This window comes from Myotis myotis, unplaced genomic scaffold (assembly GCF_014108235.1).
Source record: "Myotis myotis isolate mMyoMyo1 unplaced genomic scaffold, mMyoMyo1.p scaffold_m19_p_9, whole genome shotgun sequence".
Classification (NCBI taxonomy): domain Eukaryota; kingdom Metazoa; phylum Chordata; class Mammalia; order Chiroptera; family Vespertilionidae; genus Myotis; species Myotis myotis.
The window spans coordinates 5501626-5525635 of NW_023416401.1; the positions used below are offsets into that span (position 1 = coordinate 5501626).

A 24010-nucleotide genomic window follows, 5' to 3' on the forward strand; every position below is an offset into this window, starting at 1 on the left:
TGGAAAAATCTGGTCCAACTCATTATTTTTAACTCAACATTTTCCTGACACATTCCAGATTTTTTAGCATTGTCCGTACTGTATACATTTATATACTGCCAGGAGGCTAAATCAACTTGTAAAGTATACTGCAGAATAAAAACACGCATTTATATGTTACAAACATTTAAACAATTCAATGTAGAGATTTATACACAGGCTTTATAAGTAGGAAGATGGAGACAATTGAATTAGTACATAAAGTTTTTATTTCAAGTTTCCCCCTTCCAAGCAAGCTTCATTTACACATTCTAATACTGTACAAAATTTACATCCTCTGTGACTTATTTATTCATTTCCCACTAATAGTTTGTGTCCTTCTGAAGTACAGAAAGCTTTATTTATTGTCCTCATAAATGCTTTTATTTATTTTCGTTAGAAATAAAAAATAAATGAAGAACAAGCGTAAGGGAAGCAAATATCCGCGTATAAACGGCGACATTCAGACGGGGTGGTGACAGGTGACGGTAAAAGGTTCGGAGCAGACCTTGTTCTCTTCATGACGTCAGCTGGGATTTCCCCACAAAGTACTGTACTTTTTCTTGCTTTCTATATATTCATATGCTTTCAAGGAAAAGGAAATGAAGGCTAATTGCACTGGGTATATATTTATATATATTTTACAACGGATCCTTTGGATCTGAACATACAAATAAATACAAAACAACAAAGATTGCACTTGACTGTAGAGACGCAGCGGATTCCGGTACACCTGTCCCTCTTGGCGTGTCTGTAGTGAGAACGTAGCGCCAGGCGGTTCCCATCCGTGGCTTCCCGGCTGCTGTTCTGAAGGCCACGTTTGCCGAGGGACTCACAGACATCTCTGGGTGATTAAAAAAATATTTTAGGCTTTTATTGACTCCTACCAGATGTTTTCCAGATCCAAAGAGCGTGAACATCAAATTCATGTTGCTGCCAGTTTTGTTGGTTTGATTGGCCCCACTGAGACCATCTCCTGCCCTCCTGCCCTCCTGCCCTCCTGGGCCTGAGCTCCCCAGGCTCCGGCAAACACCGAGCTACGGCCCACTACGCCGAGCCCAGGCGTCTCTGCTGATAACGAACGCGTAGGAGGAGTTGGGGGAATGACCAGGGTAAGTCATGTGCTTTCCCTAGAGCCCAACCTAGAGCCATTTCTAGAGCCAAGGGGAGGAAGAGGGTGTTTGTTAGGAGCGATGGCTTGCTCCTGTGTCTCTGTCCCTGTGTTTTAGGGACAGAGAGACAACTGGGACTGTCATAGAAATTACTGACAGAAATTACGCTTTCTTTTTGCTCCTGAATTCCTGAAAGCGATCTCCCAGGTTTCCTTGTGGGTGAAGTTTGGGTCAGATACGTTACCCAACAGAAAACACAATCGTGTCTGACCGCCTGCCGATCCTACCTTCGGGAGCAAATACGGAGTGTTCACTACCTGCTTCTATTCTGCAAAAAAAGAGCAAGACTCCACGGGCCGAACAGTGACATCGTGTATTTTCTTTTAATCTTTCAGACAAAATTGAGGACACAGAAATGATGACTTTGGCTAGCCTGGAGCCTCCGGGGCGGAAAGCAATCGCTACAAGAGCCAGCCTCGTTCTCCTCTCTCATCCCCCGAGGCTGGAGGGGGCAGAAGGTATATGAAATCAAGATATATAGAAACAGAAGTGCTTCTCTTTAACCCTTCCGTGATTCTCTACAACCGTGTTGCCTATGGAGTCTGTGATGGAGCCTCAGGTTAGGAATACAGAATCAAGTGGCGCTTCCTGTAATGCAGGAAACATATTTTAGTGGGTCCAATTTTGAGTCATTCATGAACACGATATCCCCAAAACTTCAACAAAGACCACATGCAGGTAGACTACAACGCACAATACTGATCGTAGGTCTCTCTGGGGGGCTCGTCGGTGTGTTTCCTGTCTCCTTCTGAAAGTTCAGATCCTCGGGAGGTGTTTTTGTCAAGCTGGGACAAGTTCCAACCAGTCTGAAATGGAAGCGCCTGTCACCACCGGGGAGTTGGTTGTGATCCGAGTCACAGACACAGTGTCTGCTCAAGAGCAGGTCCTCTTCTTTTGCGGTCGCTCGTACAGCATCAGCAGCCGTTCGAATGCACCGTCCCTAGTGTAACAGTGATGTCACCTGTCGCTGTCTCCTAGAGCGGACACCGTCACTCCAGGGCTTCCTGGCGTCATTTGTTGTAAGGGACGCAGGCGGGCAGGATGACCGGGGCGCAGGCGGGCCCTGCCAGCGGCTCCGCCACGTCCCCCTCCAGCTCTGTCCAGCTGCCTTTCTCCGGACAGTAGCATATGGTGGACGACTTGTAGGCCCCCTGCAACGGCAGAACAGAGCACTTAGGGAGCGGGCTCGGAGAACCGCAAGGGCAGCTGACTGATCCCTTCACCCCGCAAAGAAAAGATCAGTTCTCTGCTCTTGTTTAAAAACTCCGGAATGAGAGCAGGGCGTTTGGACCTGTCTTAATCCAATGGGAAATTTGAGATGGACAAAATTTTAAAATCGGTTTTTCTGCGTGTGTCACTAATAAGAAAAGTTAAGTACCTAGAACATCCTGGATAATCAACAAATCCCTTAAAATAATTGACCAAAAAAAAAAATAAATAAATAGGAATTATCCTGGTGGTTTAAGTTTTAAAAATTTCACCTTAAATAGTCAAATGATTAAAGTAAATTGGATTTTAGATCGCTGCCTCACATTTCCATTTTTATGTCATCCTGTAGAAGGGATTAGCGCTGGGACGCAAAACCGGGTTAAAATGAACTGGGGACGGAAGCTTGCCGAGCTCTTCGCGCGCTGATTGATTTATTTTCAAGAGGCCACGTGAAAAACAAACAAAAAGCTTGTTCCCTTTGTCAAACTCTGGGGTTGGTGCTTGTTTAACATTTCCCTTCCCAGACCCAAGCGGCCTTCTTTTTATCGGAGGGAACGAACAAACAAAATTCCCCACCAACCGAACCGTCACTTTCTGAAAGTGACTCCTGGTGTCTGGTTCCAAACACGGGTACTCTGGCGGCTAGCAATGTGCACCAGCACACAGGCACATGTACTGATATCTAGTTACATATGTCAATACAGATGTGCCTCCATATAACTAATACCTTTTTAAAGCTCCCCCCAGAACTTTACATAACTCCCTTGTTAGAAGCGACCAAAAATAACTAAACTCACATGATTAAAACCCTGAATTAGTCTTACAAAACCAACACATATAAATAGAAAAAGAGAAAAAGTCATCTTTTAAAAAGTGATGGTAGACTAGACCTTAGGTGTCGCCTGATGTGATGTTAGCTGAATTATAGAGCCTCAAGCGTTTCTGCCAAAAATAAATAAAAAAAATTTTTTTAAAAGAAGAGCTGAATTTAATTAAGCCTTTATCTCTGACTTCCAGTCTATGGGAAATATGGACACAGATGATTTTTAAATGACGCCACCAGGACGTCACTAGCTAACTGTAGAGTGCGGGATGTCCTATGGAACTTACCCTGCTTTTCATCTGGTCAGAGGCATGGAACAAGAGTGGGAGAGAGGCAACGTTGGAGACGTGTAAGAGCTAACAACTCCTACAAGTGAGGCGCGTGTTAACACATCAATGTGAAAAATACATTTTTTAAATGAACAGGAGAATATTCAGGAGAATATTATTTTGGATATAAAGCAATTATTTGTTGGGTGTGATAGGGACTGTGTTTACATAAATGAATAATTTTAAAAAGATAAATACTGACACATTTAGGATAAAATAATATGATGGCTAGAATTTGCTTCAAATTGCTCCAGTAAAACAATTTCGAAGGATAAATGGGGTAAGTGTGGCGAAATGTTGATGGATGTTGAAGTTGGATGGTGTGTTAATGAGGGTCCACTGTGCTCTGAATGTTGGGGTGTGTTTGGAAATTTAATGATAAAGGAGGGAAAGTGAAGCACAATGGCAAATTACATATCCTAAACAGAATTTGTGGATATTAAACAACTGGTTTCCATTTTCACGCCTTACTGGGCAGAAACTTCTCAGACTCTCCTATTCGAACAATTTCAACAGAACATTTATAAAGCCACTTTAGTCTGACTTTTCCTTGGAAAGCCAGAATTGCAACAGCATGGGGAAGGAGACAACCCGAGACCTAACCCACTTATGACACAGCCGATCAGAGAGCAAGTCAGCTCTACCGCAATCACACTGATTCCATTACTAAAGTAACTTACTGTTTGCATATAAGCACCATTATTATTATTATTATTATTATTATTATTTCTTTTCTTTTTTTGAGCACAATACTCTTAAAAGGGACATGCATGGGTGGTAACACATTTTGAGGGAAACAACCACAGAACTTGTATGCATAGATGCATAACTATGGACACAGACAATAGGGTGGTGAAGGCCTGGGGAGGGCGGGGCAGGGGCAGGCTAAAAGAAGTCAGTGTGGGGCAAAGGGGGGCATATGTAATACTTTCAAGAATAAAGGTTTAAAAAAAAGCTGAAATGAATGCAAAAATAAAAAATAAGCAAGCACAAACCGGGAGGAGGAGCAGCAGCTCAATGCGCACGTACCATGCTCCAGCTGTAGCCTCCCACGAGGTAAATGCTGTCGTCAAGCACGGCACAGCCAGGGCCGCTTCGACCCTCCAGGATGGGCGTTTGCAGGATGTTCCACTGGTCACCTTTTGGGTCATAGCATTCCACCAGCATGACATCAAGGTGGGAGAAGCCTAAGCGACAGAGCAGAATGGAATGACAAACAACGAACTCTCAGGGTCCCACCTGCAGGCGAGGGCTTCTTTTTAAAAAGGGTCTAGAGCCAGAAGCAGGTCATGTGTCTCGAAGGCATGCATGCATGCATTTACTGGTGGAATTAGATGTGTCAGAAAGACCTAAAACAAACAAACAGCGAACAAACAACCCGACTCTGGGTGTTCCAGACTAACTGAAAGCGGGAATGCCTGACTAGATATCCTTGGTTGATTATATGGGGGTAGATTTTATTCGAAATGGTTTATTGAGACTTTTTAAAAGGCTTAAAATAGTAAGAGTTAAAGTAAGCATTTTATAGGGTGCTTTTATAAGCTAAACAACTAGCTTATTAAAGCGCTTTCTATAAATGAACCCACTTAATCTCATCAGTCATCCTATGAGATAGTTATACCAGTCTATTCATTTTGTAGATGAGGAAACTGAGGGACAGAGATAATGACTTGAGTAAGTCACATGACCAGTAAGTAGATAGACTGAGATTTGAACCTAAGTGAACAGTCTTTAAAGTTTTATAGATTTACTTTTATAGACTAAACTAGATTGCTTTTTAAAAATATATAGTTTTATTGATTTCAGAGAGGGAAGAGAGGGGGAGAGAAAAAGAGAGAAACATCAATGATGAGGGAGAACCATTTATCAGCCACCTCCTGCATGCCCACTTTTGGGAATCCAGCCCGCAACCCAGGAATATGCCCTGACCGGGAATTGAACCATGACCTCCTGGTTCATAGGTCATTGCTCAACCACTGAGCCACACAGACTGGGCTATATTTCTTTTCTTCAATGAATCTTTAAATCTCTCAAAATGTTTAATTAAAATTTGTTGTTCAGCATGTTTTACCTTTTTGGCAACCTGACTAAGTTTATAAACAGCTACGACAATGTGAACCGGTTCCAGTATCTACTAAGGACCAAGGTTTCGAGTGGGGGGTCTAACTTCCACTACAGGGCTTCTCCCCACCCTCTGATAAAGCTTCTTAGTGGCTGGGGCACCACCAGGCCACAGAGAACAACTCCCTGCCTCTAATTTAGGGAGTCAAAAACCCTAGTGGAAGTTTCATGGCCATTGAGCAAACTAAGTCTTTCATGATTTTTTTCCTTAGTTAAATGTATAGTACGGATATTTGCTAGCGGACCATTATAATGCACATAATATAAATAAATTGGCATACTGGACTCTTCAAGTTAATTGGCAAGGTAGGCCAGAAAGTAGAATAATTTTCATTCTTGAAGAGGCAGACACAGTATTTCAAGCCAGTAACTTTTTACATAAAAGAAATCACATAGATTTGGGAAGAACAGAGTAATGTGCTTCCTGCAACTGTGTGATATATTTTCTTTCCTTTACCATTAAGATCATTGGTGATGGTTTTGAAGCATATATACTGGGAATGAAGATTTGGGCAAATTCTTGGTTCTAAGGTCCTGGTGGCATTATATGAGAATATGTGTGCCTTCTCTGTACCAAGTAAATTCGTTGGCTGTAATTCTCACAACTACCAAGGATGGGATCACTATCCCGCATTTCCAGATGTGAGGTTAAGTGCCTTGAGTGAGACCACACAACTGTAAGTGCACAACTGGGATTCAAATCTGAGCTTAGATGCGACGTCCACACCCTTTCCTCTAAGCCACAAGGCCGCCCTGAGCCAGCCTAATTTGATGTGTGTGTGCTATTTTTCATGTAGGTTGTCATTACTCAAATCTTTCCTGTCCAAGTATAACCATAAATATGAAAATTTCCTAAAGTAGGCATTCTTGTGCAAAGAAATTAGTAGAAGTCATGTTTTAATGCAGACAACTACAAAGTTAATATAAAACATGTGGATGCAAAGGCCATGGAGTATGTGCTGACATGAAGGAGCACCAGCGAAGGAGAAAAACAAAGGGGGAGAGCAGCAGCAGTAACTACAATCCGCCTCCACTGGGAGAGCTCAAAGACGAGCAGCAGAGACCAGGAAATGGCACTTCTGATTCAATATGAACTTGGATATATTTACATTAAAGTTATACTTGTCTGGTCTTTATTATCTTTAGGGGTAAACATGTATTAAGAAAAATAGAAAAAGTCTATGTGTAAGCTATTTTTAAAAAGTTGTTTATCTAATTGAAACATAAATGCTCAGATGGGCCTTATCTACCATACCAGATGGCCTCGTTCTCATTTAGTTCAATTTCAAGGATCCTGGAAGGTCAGAGCTTCAGGAGTTTTTAGAGACCAACTAGACCAGTTTCTTCATTTTCAGATGAGGAAACTGAGGCCCAAAGCAGCTAATAACAATCTCAATAGCATTATCTCTCTGCTTTCCTATCAAGTTCAACTGCACATAAAGTTACATTTACATGCATACACTACAAAAATATGTAGTCACGCACACGTGCGAAGGAGAGGAACCAAGACATGGCTCTAAAAATACTGTGCTTTAAGCAGGGATTTTTATTTTAAAAAAAGCAAATAGAAAAACTTTGAGAATCATAGATGAGCCTTAAAAGAGATAATTCTAAATTTAGACATGAAATTCTAAGTGTTTTCCTTAAGAAAAATCACATATTAGCTTCTTTGCACAGCTATGACTACAGTTTTTATGATTACTAGAGAAAACAATTTTGTGGACAAAATCCATTACTATAACTTTGTTGATAAGGAATAATTTATTTTTACTGAATCCACTGTTACAACAAATTGTTTGTGCTTTTTCAGTTATTAGTGCTTTCATTTTTTAATTTTCTGGAGACATTATTATTCATTTCCTTAATATGTGTGGTAACTTAAAAAAATAATCCTATCTTGTAAAGGAGCCAAAATAGATGCTTGCCCAATGGTACTGGTAAATTAACTATGATTATCTAAGGAGACACCCCTTTAGCGAGAAACATGAAATGCAAATGTTATTGTGATTTTCTTAAAAAAGACCTTTCAAATGATTTCCTCCAATTGCATATAAGCGATCATTCATTACAGCCAAAGTGTGGATGGCGCGTTTTGTGTTCATATCTTGTTTGCGAGCCCAGACATCCATCACGGGGTCGTAGCAATAGAGCCATGGGACATACTCTCCATTGTGCACACCCCCTGTGGATTAAACACACACATACAAGTCAAGAAAGCTACTTGCAACTGAACTTTGTAGCAGAAAGCGGGGGATGACTTGCCTGAAATGTATATTTTCCCGTTGTGCACGGCTCCTGCGTGAGCTGCCAGGGGCTGTGGCAAAGAGGACACATAACGCCATTCGTTTGTTTCTAGGTTATAGCACTCCACGCTGGACAAATAGCCGGTTTCATTCCTTCCACCAATAACGTATAAATGTTTGTCCAACCGACACGCGTAGAAACTGGCTCTTCTACAACGAAAGCAACAATCCACCGTAAGTCACAAAAGGAGCCCAGTGGGTCGGGAAAAGGAGGTATGTCAGCTTCAGAAAGGGTGCAAGCCGTTGGAAATCACACAGATAGCTACCTTCTAGATCTGAGACCTTACACAGCGGTCGCACGCATGGCCCATTCTGGCTCACATTTCTGATATTAAAGTGACAGCAGAGGGGCAGTTCACTAACTCTTTGTTTGAGCTCTTTTTTATCTTTCTTGGATACACTGGTAAAGCGTTCACTAATGTTTGGGATATTTGGTATACGCTGGAAGGATATCACAGCTCAGTAAGACAAAGTGAAAAATGAGGTAGATAACGCAACAATAATAAATTATCTTGACATTCACTTTCTTTACGGTCCTTCAAGGGTCATTGTTCCCAATTTATAAGAGAACTACATCATCAAAATTTTTCTTCAATTATCTTTTTTTTCTCCCCCCCCCACTCCGCCCCCAGTACTACGGCAAATAGAGAAACTTTTGTGAACTGAATATAGTGTTGAAAAGTTGCTGTTATATAAGCCATTGCAGGTATTTCACGTATGTAATATTTGGTGTTGATTCTTACAAAGCTATGGGATATTTTTTAGTCTCTTTTCAAGAGAGGCTCTTTATTAGATTATCTCACTATGTCACCAAAAGCATAAGATGCAAGCTGTGTCAAAAGGATTGGAGACAAGAAGACCAACCTGAGGTAGACCATAATCCAGGAGTGAAGTGTTAAAGACGTAAATTGGAGTTTTAGTAGAAGACATGGAAAGGGGTGACAAAAAAGGTATTTTAAAGAAAGATGCAAGACTTGGTAACTAATAAGATATGGCATTGACTCAAGAAGAATCGCCGCAGTATTGAAGGCAAAAAGTGGCCCAACGAAGTACTGATGGGGTGGTCATAATAACCTGGCCACTCAGTGTATATGGTTTGGAGATTTTCCGAGTTGTGTTTACAGAGAGCCCAACCTTGGGGAAGCAGTATATACTAGTAGCATCTTGATGGACTGTTTGGTGTCTGGAATAAAATGGCCTGGCTCTACGATTTACTGGGTGCATGGCCTTTGACTCATCACTTAACCCTCTCAGACTCAGAATGCTCATCTGTCACATGGGGTTGATGATGGTGCCTTCCTTACAGGGTTACTTGCAAATACACGTGAAGTGCTTGTTACAGTGCCCAGTGTTTGGTTCATGCACAGGACCCATCCGTCAATATTACCTGAATATGTCTTTAAAAATCAGCCATCAAGATGTGTGGAGGTTCCTCAAAAAATTAAACATGGAACTGCCTTATGACCCAGCAATTCTACTTCTGGGTATATATCTGAAGAAACCCCAAACACTAATTTAAAGGAATGTATGCACCCCTAGGTTGATGGCAGCATTATTTACAATAGCCAAGATTTGGGAGCAACCCAAGTGCCCATCAATAGATGAGTGGGTAAAAAAGCTGTGGTACATCTACCATGGAATATTATTTGGCTATAAAAACAATGAAATCTTAACATTTGCAACAGCATGGATGGACCTAAAAGGTATTATGCTAAGTGAAATAAGTCAGACAGAGGAAGACAAATACCAAGTGAATTCAGTTATATGTGGAATCGAAAGAACAAAATAATCAAACAAACAAAACAGAAACACACCCATAGATTCAGAGAACAGACTGACAGCTGTAAGAGGTGAGGGGGGTTGAGGGACTCAGTGAAAAAGGTGAAGGGATTAAGAAGTATTAATTGGTAGTTATAAAACAGTCACTGAGATATAAAGTGAAGTGTAAGGAATATGGTCAACAATATTGTAATAACTATGTTTGTGGCAGGCGGTTACTTGAAATATTGGGGGTAACACTTTGTAATGTACATGATTGCCCAACTGCTACTCTGCACACCTGAAACCAATACAGAATAATTTTAAATGTAATTGAAAAATAAAATTAAAAATATTTGCATATACATTTTTTTCTCAATTACACAGGGGTGGGGCAAAAGTAAGTTTACAGTATTAAATATCCACTTTTGTTGCTCATTGGTCAAATTAACAGCCATCATTACCTAAAAGATAAATCATAAGTAAGGATATGAAATAATAACAATAAAACAAATCATAAAAGCAAACAATACAATAATTAATAAATAAAAATATAATAAATCCTATTTTGCTTTCTCACAACTGTAAACCTTCTTTTGCCCACCCCTACATTTTAAGTGACAACTAAATTCTTTATTTTTGTAGATGATTTATTACCATATAAGTATGATAAATGCTATATATAGTGATGTATTCAGTTTTATTTTATTTCCAGCTTTATTGAAGTATAATTGACAAATAAAATTATAATATAGGTAAAGTGTAAAATGTGATGATTTAATACATGCATACATTGTAAAAGGATTTCCACTAGGAAGTTAATTAACACATCCATCACCTGACATAGTTACCCCCCATATTTTTATGAGAACCCTTAAGATCTATCCTCTTATCTTAGCAAATTTCAAGCGTATAATCCACTATTAACTATAGTCACCGGACATCAGATCCTCAGAACTTATTCATCTCCACTCAAATTGTGTACCTTTTGACCGACCACTCCCCCTCACCCTGCCCTTAGCCCCAGGCAATCACCATCCTAGTCTGTTTCCTTAAGTTCAACATTTTTTAGATTCCACATATAAATGACATCATACAGTGTTTGTCTTTCTCCATCTGGCTTGTTTCACTCAGCATAATGACTTTCTGTTTCAAATGGCAGGATTTCCTTCAATTCTATGGCTGAATAATATTCTATTTTATGCATACACCATGTTTTCTTTACCCACTTATCTCTGGACAGACAAGGCTGTTCTCACATCTTGGCTATAGTGACTGATGCTACAATGAACATAGGAGTACAGAAATCTCTTCAAGATACTGACTTTGGTTCCTTCGGACATATATGCAGAAGTGGGATTGTGGGATCATATGGTTCAGTTATTTTTCACAGTCCTGAAATTGTTAGAGTCATATTTTGGCTATGTTTGTTTTTTTTTCTATATTTTTCTTGATGCTTTTGAAAAACGTATGTGCTGCGGAAAATTCAGGAGGAAGATGAACAAGAATGATGGAAAAAGAAGGAAGGAATCCGTAGGAAGGAGAATGAAGAGCAGGAGCAACAGATTTCACAAAGTAAGGGTGGTTCACCTGGGCCGTGTCTTCTGAGGAGTCCATGCAGCTCTTTTGAAATTGTACTAGAAGGTGTTTTGCAGATGTGCATTTTGAGGAAGAATATGGAGAAAGGTTTTGGAGGAAGATTTAATCATATTTTCAAAGAAACGCAAACCTAAAATAAATTGGGGTTTCCTGGGATAGAGGAGTAAAAACTCACTGAGATATAAAATTAGGTTTAAACAATTACGAAATTAAGTGCACATAGATGGGGAAGTGGTTGGTCAAAGGGTACACAGTTTTAGTTGTAAGATGAATCTTTTCATTTCTCTAGCCAGATTCCTACTGCTCTCTTATGAACTATGATAAGTCAAGATGATTTTACTGGTGATTTTCCCTCCTCAGTTAAAACGATTCATTGAGAAGACTGACACAGGTCTATAAAAATCTGGACATTGATATTTAATTGCACCATTGAAACAGGATCCCTTTCCCATATGAGCCTGTGACAGGTCTTAGAGCCCCTGGAAGAATTAGTTTACTAATGTCACTGCTGTGCCATTTAAAAGTAATTTGGACAATGTGGGCTGTAAGGTGGGGAGTCCTATGCACTATACTAGTATACTGGCCTAAGAAAAACGCCCATCAATCATGACAAGGATGCAAACCCTCTATTCAAGCTTTGGTAGTGGAGCATACGAGGAAGAGCCCCCTTTGGAGGCGTGAACTCCTTTTAGCACCTACATTTCACTATTCTCCCTTCTCCTTCCTTCCCCACTGTTAGCCGAGGCTTCCTGATTTGATGCTCCATGTGTACTCCTGGCTTCATCCACACAGTGTCACTGTTAGGATCTAAATGGGAAAAAGCAGCCCAGTGGGTTTCCCTTCCTGACAAAAGTGCATATTCCTGTAGCAACCCTGGCAGTGAAGATGCCGGGTCTCTGACTCCATCCCTTGCGTGACACACTGGGTCATGGCCTGTCAGCCACTGTGAGCGTTTGTTCTGGGTGCAAATCTGCCCAGGCCAGGTCTGCTGGGCAAGCTCCCTGCCCTGCCTCTGCACCTGAGGGCACACCTGGTGTAGGCTATTTAGGCTCTTTTTGGAAGAGTTAGGTAAGATGATTAAAGATTCCTTAATGGGATTACAGTGTATTTAAATTGTTCATCTCTTCCCCCCCTACGACACCCCCCTTACTCCACCGCCACAGCTAATGCTCAATGGGTTGAGATAAGTTACAAAGGACGACGGTAACATCTACAAACATGCATCAAATCCTGAATATTGTACCGGTTTTTCCCCGTCCTTCTGACCCTCGGGCGGTCAGTTTACATGTACAGCCTGAGACTGAATAATCACAACCTCATCTCAGCTTGCAGTTTTGAATTTCATCATCAGCTTAAAGCAGATTTTCAAACAGAATATCGTCTCTTGTAAGGCTTCCAGAAACAAATAGTTAACTTTGGAAAATTTCTGATGTATTTGCTTCCAGATTTCACTTTGTGAAACATATGCTTTGTTTCTGTTCTCCAAACTGCTTTTTCTTTTTCTCTCCCTCCCTCTCTCCCTCCTCCCTCCCTCCTACCCCCCCCCCCATTCCCCCCCCCCCCAGGCTAGCTAGGGAATAAAATCTCCATAAGAATACCTAAAATGTCTATTTTTATAAAAAAATTCAAAGTCATCAAAGCGTTTCTATTGAGCCAAGTTTTCATTTTCACCCTCATCTTCTTTCTAAAGAATCAAATCCTAAATCTGAGACCAAAACAACCCCTCTGCATGACATTTAAATTTATATTTTTGTTTATTTCCGTCAGTAAATTCATAGGCAGCAGGCATGCAATTCAGGAGCGGGCCTGTGGTTGAGGAAGCCTGGCGGCCGTGGGGCCATTGCCCGGTGACCGGGAATGGTAGTCTGCACCGGATCATACTCTTTTGGGTGCGCTAATGAGGGAAGCTGGCCTAGCCATCTGTCCAGCCAGCTCTGTAATGCAGAGAATGGGTTACCCCCGAGTGTTTTCCAACTTGATTCTATTCTTCTCAACCAGTTTGGTAACTTAATTAGCAGTTTGGTAGCAGCTAAGAGAATGGGGTGGCGTGGGAAACTTCTGGTGAGTTTGATTCATGATCTACACAACGCGAATGAACTCAAACATTTAAGGAAATTCTTCTCTGATCTATAGCCTGTGTCTCATATGTTCTGGTTTTCCCCTTCTTTGTTTAATCACCAGCTAGACCACGCTAGTAATTGACCACTGTTGCTAGTCTGAGCGGCAGCGAAGACAGAAACATTTCACTTTCAGCTACGGACTGCGCCTGGGTCCGCCAACCCAGAGGAGACGGACGCGGAGCCCGAAGATGGACGGGGCATCCGCGAGCTCTGCCTCTGCCCCTCCGCGCGGCCAGGAGCTCTCTATTTGCTTTATCGAGTTGATTGCTCTCAATGTAAAAACCCCCTCTTACCAGGGACCTGACATGATGTACCATAATGACTCGGGAAGAAACGTTCGACAGTCCATCCTGTCAACGGTGGCTGCCGGGCGCCGACGGACCATGGCAGGCCTTTTTATCAGGTCAATGAGCTGCTCAAAATCGTCTCCGTAGGACCCTGCCAGGAGAGGCCAGAGTGCCTCCGAGGAAGTCATTATCGGGTATCAAGTAAACAATGCACATTTGAAAAAATTACTAATTAGGTTTTTGCAGCAACGCTTCTCATCCCGAGGGGCTCTACAGTGAGATAATTGACCGCGACGTGAGCGATGCCTCCCAAAGCCACGGCGTGAAGGTTAACGATCTGGTGCGCAGCCCCCAGCGAAGGGGGCCCGGGTGAGGAGATGCTGACACTTCAAATATGTTATTGATGTTCACTTTTAAAATATGGTTGAAGTGGAACTTTCTTGAACGATTTGGATGAAAGGGTGAAGTGATGTGGCCACAATAACGGCAACCAGGAGAGAAGCCCCACACGTGAGAGACCAGAAGAAAGACCCCCGGAGGCTTGTAGGCGCCCAGGCACAGGAGCAGGAAGGCTGAGCGGAAGTCAGGGCATTAACTGGCTTAGAGTCCTTTGTTGAGGCACGTTTCAACCAGACATTCCTAAACGCGTCTGTGATCCTTTTAATACAATGTGCCTTGCTATTTTCAGTGTGTGGCCCTTAGTGTCCTATAAGAAAGTCTTAATATATGTATATGGAATAGAAAGTAAGTTTCTTTATAGCATAGATTCATCATCTTCCTGTTGTAATGTCCATTTTTGAATGAATGGTATGATCTGAAATTTCTTTTTTAAAAAAATCCTCACCCAAGGATATTTTCCCATTGATTTTTAGAGAGAGTAGAAGAGAGAGGGAAAGACAGAGAGAAATATTGATGATGAGAGAAACACATCAATTGGTTGCCTCTTGCACGAGCCCTGACCAGGTCCTGGGCTGGGGAGGAGCCTGCAACCGAGGTTCACACCCTTGACTGGAATTGAACCCAGGAACCTTTGGTCCGCAGGCCGATGCTCTATCCACTGAGCCAAACCGGCTAGCGCTGAAAATTTCTTTTTAACTTGGAATATATGATTAAGGATCTAATTTGATCTCAGTGCAATCTGTTTGAATGCTTTTTAAAAAAGGAAATGTTAAGGTGAAGGGTCATGAAAGAAATAAGAAATTATTTCTTAAATAATTCCATCGAGCAAATAGGTTGTCAATTATTGTTACAATTAGACTGAAGAATTTGCTCAAGAGGATGTGAAGATATTATTTGAAAAGAACCAAGTGTGGAAAATTTAGCATGAGAACTTGCATAGGCACATTAAGACATGGCCTCATGCCTATGAAACAGCCAGGAGAGCCCAAGAGGTGTAAGTGTAGTTGTCATCATATCCTTTGGCACTAGGAGCATTGGGTGAGATAAACACTGTATATTAAAAATGAGAGCACACCTTACAAAACTGTTTATTTTAAAGCTAACAAGTGACCTGCTCTTGAATGTATGATGGAAAGATAGTGGAGGAGGCAAATGGGAAGGATTTGAATCAGTGAGACTTGAAAACTTCAATATTGAAATCTGAGCATCAAAATGCAGATTTCACTGTGAAAACGATGTTTTATATTTCAATTAGGATTTAAATATATCCTAGCCAAGGAGAGTGGGCTAGCCGGTGAGAGTGCAGCTCTGCTTGCCCCAAAGCCAATGCAATGTAGAGAAGGAAGAACAGTCATGCAATTGTCTTCTTCCTACGTGAGGATAAATCATTGACTCACTTGATTGTTTTTCTCCATTGAGTTACCAAGGCAGCTCATCCACACCGGCCAGCCCAAGGTGTGTATGTTGCCTCATTTACCTTTCATTGGTCCCACTGAGCATGCCTCATCAGGGCAGACCTCCCAGCACCCAGGCTTCCTGTCAGCCGCCACCAGTGTTTCCAACATGAAAAATAAACACTTACCTTTCCTGCATGGGTGGAAGCTGTATCCAGCTGTTAAATCGGGGATCATATCGACTGACAAAATTCGTACTGTGTTTTCCTGTAAAAGATATAAAACTTAGATTCGTTCTGTTGTTGTTTTCCACATTTAATAGTATTTTATAAGATACCTCTGTTCTCAGGCTATACAAATAGATGCCTAAAGTAGAGGGACTCTCTAACAGGGGTTGAGAAGTGAAGTCAGTAGAAGAATAAACGAGCCACCACCAATGTTTATCCCTTTTCCTCCCTTCTCTGCCCCCTTTTAATGAGTTCCGATACAAATAAATCAACCATAATAATATGAGCAAATATGTCTGTCAAGCCAGTGTTATCCCAAAGTTAGGGCAAAACACTCTGGCTTTGGCGTTTTTATGCTTTAAAAACATGAAGTTATTGCCTATAAAGCATCAGTTCCAAGACTACCCTGTGTGATATCTCTGGTTAGAGCTTTTATTTTTATTTTTTAAATGATCCCAGAATTCCAGGAGTGGGAGAGCCCACTCTCTCTCTGTGGAAATAGTGGCAATCGCCACAATCTGAGGTTTAAGGAAGTCAGTTTTAATCTATGCGTGTTGTGTACGTTGTGTGTGTGTATTTAAGGGAAGCACAGTTGCTGTGACCTAGCGCAGGTATAAGTGCTGAATGGGGAACATGAGCCCTTGGAGCTGGGTAGCCAGCTTATCCCCTCCGCTGAACCCAAGCACAGCAATGCCTCTGAGGCATAAAAACTATTCTTATTTACACACAGATTGTCACCAAGAAATGGAAGCCAAAGAGTGTATTCCATTTTCTGTGTAGCACCTGAAATGACAATCATCTGAGATGTGTGTGCGTGTGTGCGCGCGCACGCATGTACATGCGTGGTTTCACAAAACCCAATTATTAATTGCACAATTATCTATTGAGTACTTATTATGTGTCTTATGTGTTCTAGATTCTGCTGATATATTGGGGGAGAAAAGAAAGGCTAAGTTCCTGCTTTGGTCAATGAATAAACAAGTATAGACTATATTGTCAAGTAGATGAAGGCCAGGGATTGGTAGAGGGGAGGCCAGCTTAGGTAGAATGCCACAGATGCCTTCTGCAAGCCATGCAAATACCTGCAGAACGAGCCTCTCAGGCCATGGGGTATGGAGCAGAAACTCCTGGGCTGCTCATGAATTCAAACCCAGCAGGAACGCTGGAGCGGCTGGGACAGAAGCCGGAGACATGTCAAGGTCCAGAGCAGTGTGTGTTATAGACGAGGGTAGGATTGCACCTTTTGTTATAAGAACGAAGGCAGGCATGTGAGGGGTGTTGAGCAAGCAAGGAATATGGCCTAATTTGTCTCTTACAAAGATTACTCTGGCTGCTGCGTGAAGAACAGACTATAGAGGCGCCGCTCTCGAAGCAGTGGAGCTATCAGGAGGTCATTGCAGGAAGGTTCTGGCAGTGAGACATGGTCAGGTTTGGGATCTACTGCATGGAAACAGCCAATAAAATTTTCTGATTATTAGTTTGAGATAAAGAGAAGATGATGAAGGAAGGTTGCTAGGTTTTTAGCCTGAGTAACTGGACAGAAGGCCATGCGATTTGCTGAGGTGGGGAAAACCAGCAGGAGTAGTTTGGGGGTTGAGGAGAGAAGTCACCTAGCTTTGGACTTGACCTTGAGAGGCCTATGGGATCTCAAAGTGGAAGTACCTGCTAGACCACTGGCCAAATGAGGCTGTAGGTGCAAGTTTTGGGATTATTATTCCAGAAGTATTATTTAAAGTCATCGAACAGAAGGAAACCGCGTTAGGCAGAAGGTATGACGATGGAAGGTAATTCAAATCCTGGGAATTAGCCCTGGGATAGAAGGAGGAAAACTAGCAAAGAAAAGGCATTGTCAGAGACAGGAGGAAAAGTGTGGCATTTTGGAAGCTGTGTCAAATAGTGTTTCAAAAAGAGGAGTTAGCATCTGAAAATTAAACATTCGATTTGACAACAGCGAGGTTGGTGGTGGCCTGGACAGGTGGCTGCTTCCATGGACGGGTGGGAATGAAAGCCCGAGTGGGGACTCCTCTAGGAGACTAAAATATGAGAAAGCATGGAAAAGAGAGTAGGGAGTACTTTCTAGAACTTCTGCCATGAAAAGAAGAAGATTATTGCTGGAGGATATACCGCCTAAAGAAGCTTCTATTTGGTTGTGCTTTTAAGTTTGGAAGTATTGCAAAAGTGCTTGAGCAAGCAAGAGGGAATGAAGAACAGGCCTTAGACAGGGGCAGAAACAACCACAGGAGAAAAGATAGACTATATGGGTAGCCTCAGATACATGTGCATAGACTTGGTAGGAGCAGATACAGATGTTTATCCTCCATTGCTTCTATTGTAATTGAACTAAGAAGAGAGGCTATGCTGAGTGAGGAGGGAGGCTTTGGAGAAAGGCATTTGAGAGAGAAGGCGTGGAATAGTTAAGCAGGAGGGTGGGAGAGTGTACTGATCAGGACAATTTGAAGTGCAGCTGGCTAGTTGTCAGCATGGCGCATAGGAGCCAGAGTGGCTGTGGTTGTCTATATCCACATGGAGTTGCTCAGGGGCCGGGAAGAGGTGGGACAGAATGGATGTAACCAGGACCCAGGCTTTACTAGGTAAGTATAATGCAAGGAGGCAGACATGAGGGTTGCAATGTGACTGTGTGTGTACCAGTGTGACTGATTATAGGTATAGACAATGGAATACAAACTCAGTATGGAGGGAAACAAAGACACAAGGGGCTGATGGACAGTGAAAAAGTGGTGGGGTCGAGTGAAGGAGGTGGCATTATGCAGAAAACAGTGGAGAGCTGCCACAGAGAGGGGCAGCAGGTGGAATAATCAGAAATCATCCTTTGAAGGGATGAGTCTTCGGGGCGTGGGGCTGGCAATGAAGAGGAAGTAAAAATTGCTACCTGCCTCCAATCCTATGAAGAGTGAGAAGGTCGAGAAGCCCAGTCCCCATTAGAGAGGGTGGCTGGGAGGACAGTCAGGTGTTGACTAGAAAAGAAGTGGTTTAAAGACTGAGGCCCTAGAGTAGTGATGGCGAACCTATGACACGTGTGTCAGAGGTGACACGCGACCTCATTTTTTGGTTGATTTTTCTTTGTTAAATGGCATTTAAATATATAAAATAAATATCAAAAATATAAGTCGTTGTTTTACTATGGTTGCAAATATCAAAAAATTTCTATATGTGACACGGCACCAGAGTTAAGTTAGGGTTTTTCAAAATGCTGACACGCCGAGCTCAAAAGGTTCGCCATCGCTGCCCTGGAGTCAGACAGGCCTCCACTGAAGCAGCTCAGCCTCTTGCACGCGGTGTGTCTGTGCACGTTATCCCGCCTCTCCAGGCTTGGTCTCCTCACAGGAGAACCACAATCATGGCTGGGAGCTTTATTTGAAATGATGAGGTGGGTGCTTGGCCAAGCTCCTGGCAAAAAATGAGTCCCCAATAAATACGACTCTTACTGCCAACAAGGTCAGCTGTGGTTTACCAGATGGACGGTACGTGGAGCCCCATGGAAAACACTGAAGGGGTTGTGGTGAGTGTGTGCTTCGGTTCCTAGCCTAGGCCCCTGTACCAGGCTGGTGCACCCATTTCCCACCTGCTGTGAGTGTTGGGTGCTCACGGCCACAGCTGCTCCCACTCTGTAGAACTGACCTCAGCAGAACAGGCCCCTCCCTGCTCGTCCTGAGCCCTCACCTGGGAGAAGGCCTCAGCCAATGATTCAGGTTGACCTAAGGGTACAAGAGGCGGGGCTGTTTGCTTCATAGAGTAACGATTCTCCTCTATTTGGGAGGGCCAATCGGTGGTTCCTCTGCATTTCCCCAGACCTACACTAGATGATGTCACATGCCACACAGGTCAGGGACAGGATGCCCCAGCACTGCAGGTGGGATCCCCAAGGTTTAAAAAGGGTCTTAGGGAAAGAGAGAGTGAGCTGCCATAGCGAGACTAAAAAGTAAAATTACAATACAGTACTTAAGGTTTCACTAAAATTCAATTCTGAGTAGCTACAGCGAGAGAGAAGATGCACATTAAATCACATGAATAGCATTAGCTATAATTTTCAAAAGTGACTCAAGACTTTGGTCTGACAAGAACGTGTCACGTGGGGCTCACACAGAGCTGGCTGGGTGGTGACAGGCGTCCCCACAGGAAAGCAATGCTATGCTTTCCGGAATCTTGGCTCACAGCATCTTCAATGAGGGCTTTCAAGCAAATTGCTGTTCTTCTCAGGGTGGGGGGAGGCACACCAGGGAGGCCCACTGGCCAGTCTCGCGGGAGTCTGCATTAGTTGAAGGTAAAATCTTGCTTCTCTGAAGTAGAGGAAGGAGTATGTCCATCCTCATCCCCCACCGGGCCCTCTGAGCTGTGTTTGATAGAAGCAGAGCAGAAAGCTGCTGCGGGTCATTCTGGGGGAGATAACCCGGGGCAGGTTTTCTGGTGGTTGATGAGGGCCGGTCTCAGAGAAATGGCCGGTAGCAGGGTTCTGTGAACAGTGAGGTGTGGCGGAGGCTGGTACTGTGACGGCGGCCATTCACCTGGGAAGAGGTGGGCGGAGAGGGCTGCCATCGGAAGCAAGGCCGCAGGCCGGGCCTTTGGTCAGGGGCTAGCTTTCGCCTGGCCTTTAAAGAGAAGGTTCTGCAGATCCTTTGCTCAGATAAACTTGATGACAGGACTGCACGTTCCCTTACAGGTGCTCCGGTCAGCGGAAATCACCACCGAGGAAGGCTGGGTTAAGCTGCCATTGGGGTGTTTGTTGGGGGGGCGGGGTTGCAGGTATGCGGGGCCTTTGGTAGCATCAAAGCCGTCATTTCAAAGAAAAGCTGGAGGAGAGTGATGACATCATTTTCGCTCCTATTCTCTCAAGGCCAGAAGCTGTCCCTTTCCAGCAAGGAAAGCCGTGCACCAACAGGGCTGCAGGTCTCGCCGAAGAATGTGCCCTCGCTTCAGAGAAAAGGTCCCGGAGGGTGGCCGGGTGGTGTTCCTTTAAGATCTTCTAGAATGAACAGATGTGCCGATTCTCTATGACTTGCCTGTGCAGATGCCGAAGGAGAGCATTCGCGCTAAAATACATGCGGCCTACGTAATCTCACCGGGATGTTCGGGCTTTAACGTGAAAGCGTGTACCTGCAGCTGTTTGATGGCTTCTCAGCCATGAGCACCCGTTAGCAGGAGGTGCAGCCGCAGCTCCTCCGCGTGCGAGCTTCCCCCAGACCGTGGAAAGGCTGCGTGTCCTGCCAGGCCCCGCGCTGCCCTCGGGCTGGGCTCGGGACGTGTCCGAGGGCTTCCTTTCTCTGCGGTGAATGCCCGAGGCTCCCACGCCAGCGGCCGGGGTGGCGGTGGGCAGCGGAAGAAGCCGGGAAGGGCGGGCCGCCTGCCACGGTCTCCGGGAATAGAAGCCGCACAGGCACCTCCGCGCAGGTTTCGTGCAGCGCGGCTGCCGATCACGCTTCGTTACTGAAGCTGCATCATGACGCTGTGGGACGGAGCCCCGTGGTGGAGAAGGTGGGAATCCTCGCAGCTGCAGCTGGCCACCTGCCTCTGGGAGGCCGTGCGTGGCCGTGGCATCCATCCCTCGAGGGCCGGTGAGGAGAGGCCGGGCGCCAGCTCAGAGCTGAGGCCCCAGGCAGCCGGCGAGTGAGTGAGTGCGCTGCGGGCATCCTCTGCCAGCTCAGGACTGACCTTCTCTCCCCTCACAGCCCACCTCCCTGCCTCCTCCGGGTCCCCGAGGCACAGACACCCATCGCCCGCAGTCACAGACACACATCAGACACACATCGCCCGCAGTCACAGCCACACATCAGACACACATCGCCCGCAGTCACAGCCACACATCAGACACACATCGCCCGCAGTCACACACACACACATCAGACACACATCGCCCGCAGTCACAGCCACACATCAGACACACATCGCCCGCAGTCACAGACACACATCAGACACACATCGCCCGCAGTCACAGACACACATCAGACACACATCGCCCGCAGTCACAGCCACACATCAGACACACATCGCCCGCAGTCACAGCCACACATCAGACACACATCGCCCGCAGTCACACACACACACATCAGACACACATCGCCCGCAGTCACAGCCACACATCAGACACACATCGCCCGCAGTCACACACATACATCAGACACCCATCGCCCGCAGTCACACACATACATCAGACACCCATCGCCCGCAGTCACAGACACACATCAGACACACATCGCCCGCAGTCACACACATACATCAGACACCCATCGCCCGCAGTCACAGACACACATCAGACACACATCGCCCGCAGTCACACACACACACATCAGACACACATCGCCCGCAGTCACACACACACACACATCAGACACACACCGCCCGCAGTCATGATGCTGGACAGTTACCAGGGCCTTTCCTGGCACACGTCCTTGTGGGCCAGCCGCTATTGCCTTGTTCAACAGTTACCATCAGGCCCCACCGGTGCGGCTCAGTGGCTGAGTGTCCACTTAGGAACCAGGAGGTCATGGTTCGATTCCCAGTCAGGGCACATGCCGGGGTTGCAGGCTCCATCCCCAGTGGGGGGTGTGCAGGAGGCAGCCGATCAATGATTCTCTCTCATCACTGATGTTTCTCTCTCTCCCTCGCCCTTCCTCTCTGAGATCAATAGAAAATATATTAAAAAATATATAGTTACCGTTCGGGTTCCACTGGTCCTCTCCGCCCAGCACGAACAGGAAGTTCTCCACCTCCACGACGCAGTGGTGGGCGCTGTTGTAGGGCATGACTGGAATGAAGAACAGACACAGATGTGTGACCGTTTCCACCTGAGCCCCTGCCTGTGGCTCACTAGGTATTTGCTTTCACCAAAGTGTACAGAACATGAGATGAAGTCCGTCGGAAGGAGAGAGCCAACAGCAGAGCAGGGCGCCGCCACGCCCCCCCCCCCCCCCCCCCCAACAGTGGCTCAGGGGCTGTGCCCAGCGACGGCAAGCCCAGCCCCTTTGGATGAGTTTTACGTCACGTTATTCCACAAATTAGCCAAGAACCACCTCTCACGCTGCTCTCAGTTCTCCAGCCCTTCCTGCCTGCTGGTGGGGCTCTCGCTCTGAAGCAGTGACTGGGACTCCCAATGGTCAGGGCGGGCGCCTCCTGGAGGACCTAACCCTGCACACCCGTGGGGCCATTCAGAGGCCCTGCCCCCCCTCGGTTTGCTGAGATGCCCCCGTAAACACACTCGGGGTGCTGGGTGGCCGTCTAACCCCCAGCGCCGAGCAGGCCGGCTTTCCATACAGTGTTCAGTTTTTAAATTAAGGTCCTGCTGATTTAATGCCTCCTCCAAATGCATACGCTCAATTTCCTGTACAATGTCATTAGCAGCACAATCACACATCGCCTATCTCTCTGCTTAGGAGCTCTTCTGGAACAAAGATAAAAACCGTCAGGAACATCACGAATATTCATCCCGCTCACCTCGCCTGTCTCCCTGCCCCAGGGTTTGGGCTGCGAGGAGGGGGTGGTAGTCAGAAGCCCGTGAAAGCCAGGTTTCTCGGGGCTGGTTCTCATTTACATTTTCATTTGGGAGACACACGCAACCAGAACAGGACACCCCTGTCCTCCCCCCCGCCCCCCCCCCCCCCCCCCATCACAGCGCGGTGTTGACCTCCGCCGTGTCATCTCCTTTGTAAATGTGACCGTCCGCCGCATCAGTTATAACACATGCGGTGGCGGGGCCCGGCGACACCCGGAGTAAATGATGTCCTTGTTCGGCTCATCACATGGGCACCTTAAATCTAGGTGAGGAGAGATGGAGGTGATGTGCACGCTCAGGCAGGGAACGTATTGTCTGACACGGATCAGCAGAGCACTTAAGGAATCAGTGCGCTGGGAAATCAATATGACTCAAGGCCAGGTCTGCCTCCGGCTCTCCCTCCAATGGGGAGAGAGAGGGAAAGAGAGAGCGCGCCCCCGTCCTACACCCGACGTGTTTTGGAGGACACACCTCTCTCATCTTATTTCGTTGTTGTTATTATTATTATTATATATTTTTTCAGAATGTGCTTAGGTAGGCTAAGGTAGGCAAGTAAAAAGAATAGGAAACAGGCAAAGCTTTGAAACCCATAATGCAGCTTCTGAAAGAGCCAACTAGATCCTTGAAGCATTTTATTCAAGGATTGTAGGAGTTTTGATTGTTTTATCATGTTTTTATTTTTACTGTGACTATTCATTGTTCTTTGAACTGACAGCCAAAAGGGAGAAGGCATTGCTATGTAAAGCC

General features: G+C 44.9%; 1 protein-coding gene across 1 annotated transcript in view; it reads right to left on the reverse strand.

Moving 5' to 3' along the window:
- Window positions 1–248: 248 nt before the first annotated feature.
- Window positions 249–24010, reverse strand: part of KLHL14 (kelch like family member 14) — a 94989-nt gene continuing 71227 nt past the window's right edge. The window contains exons 3-8 of the mRNA XM_036323646.1: window positions 22430–22519; window positions 15721–15799; window positions 7935–8125; window positions 7696–7854; window positions 4581–4738; window positions 249–2341 (exon numbers count right to left, since the gene is read on the reverse strand). Coding sequence (XP_036179539.1) covers window positions 2201–2341; window positions 4581–4738; window positions 7696–7854; window positions 7935–8125; window positions 15721–15799; window positions 22430–22519 — 818 coding nt within the window. The 3' untranslated portion in view covers window positions 249–2200. The remainder of the gene's footprint in view (window positions 2342–4580; window positions 4739–7695; window positions 7855–7934; window positions 8126–15720; window positions 15800–22429; window positions 22520–24010) is intronic.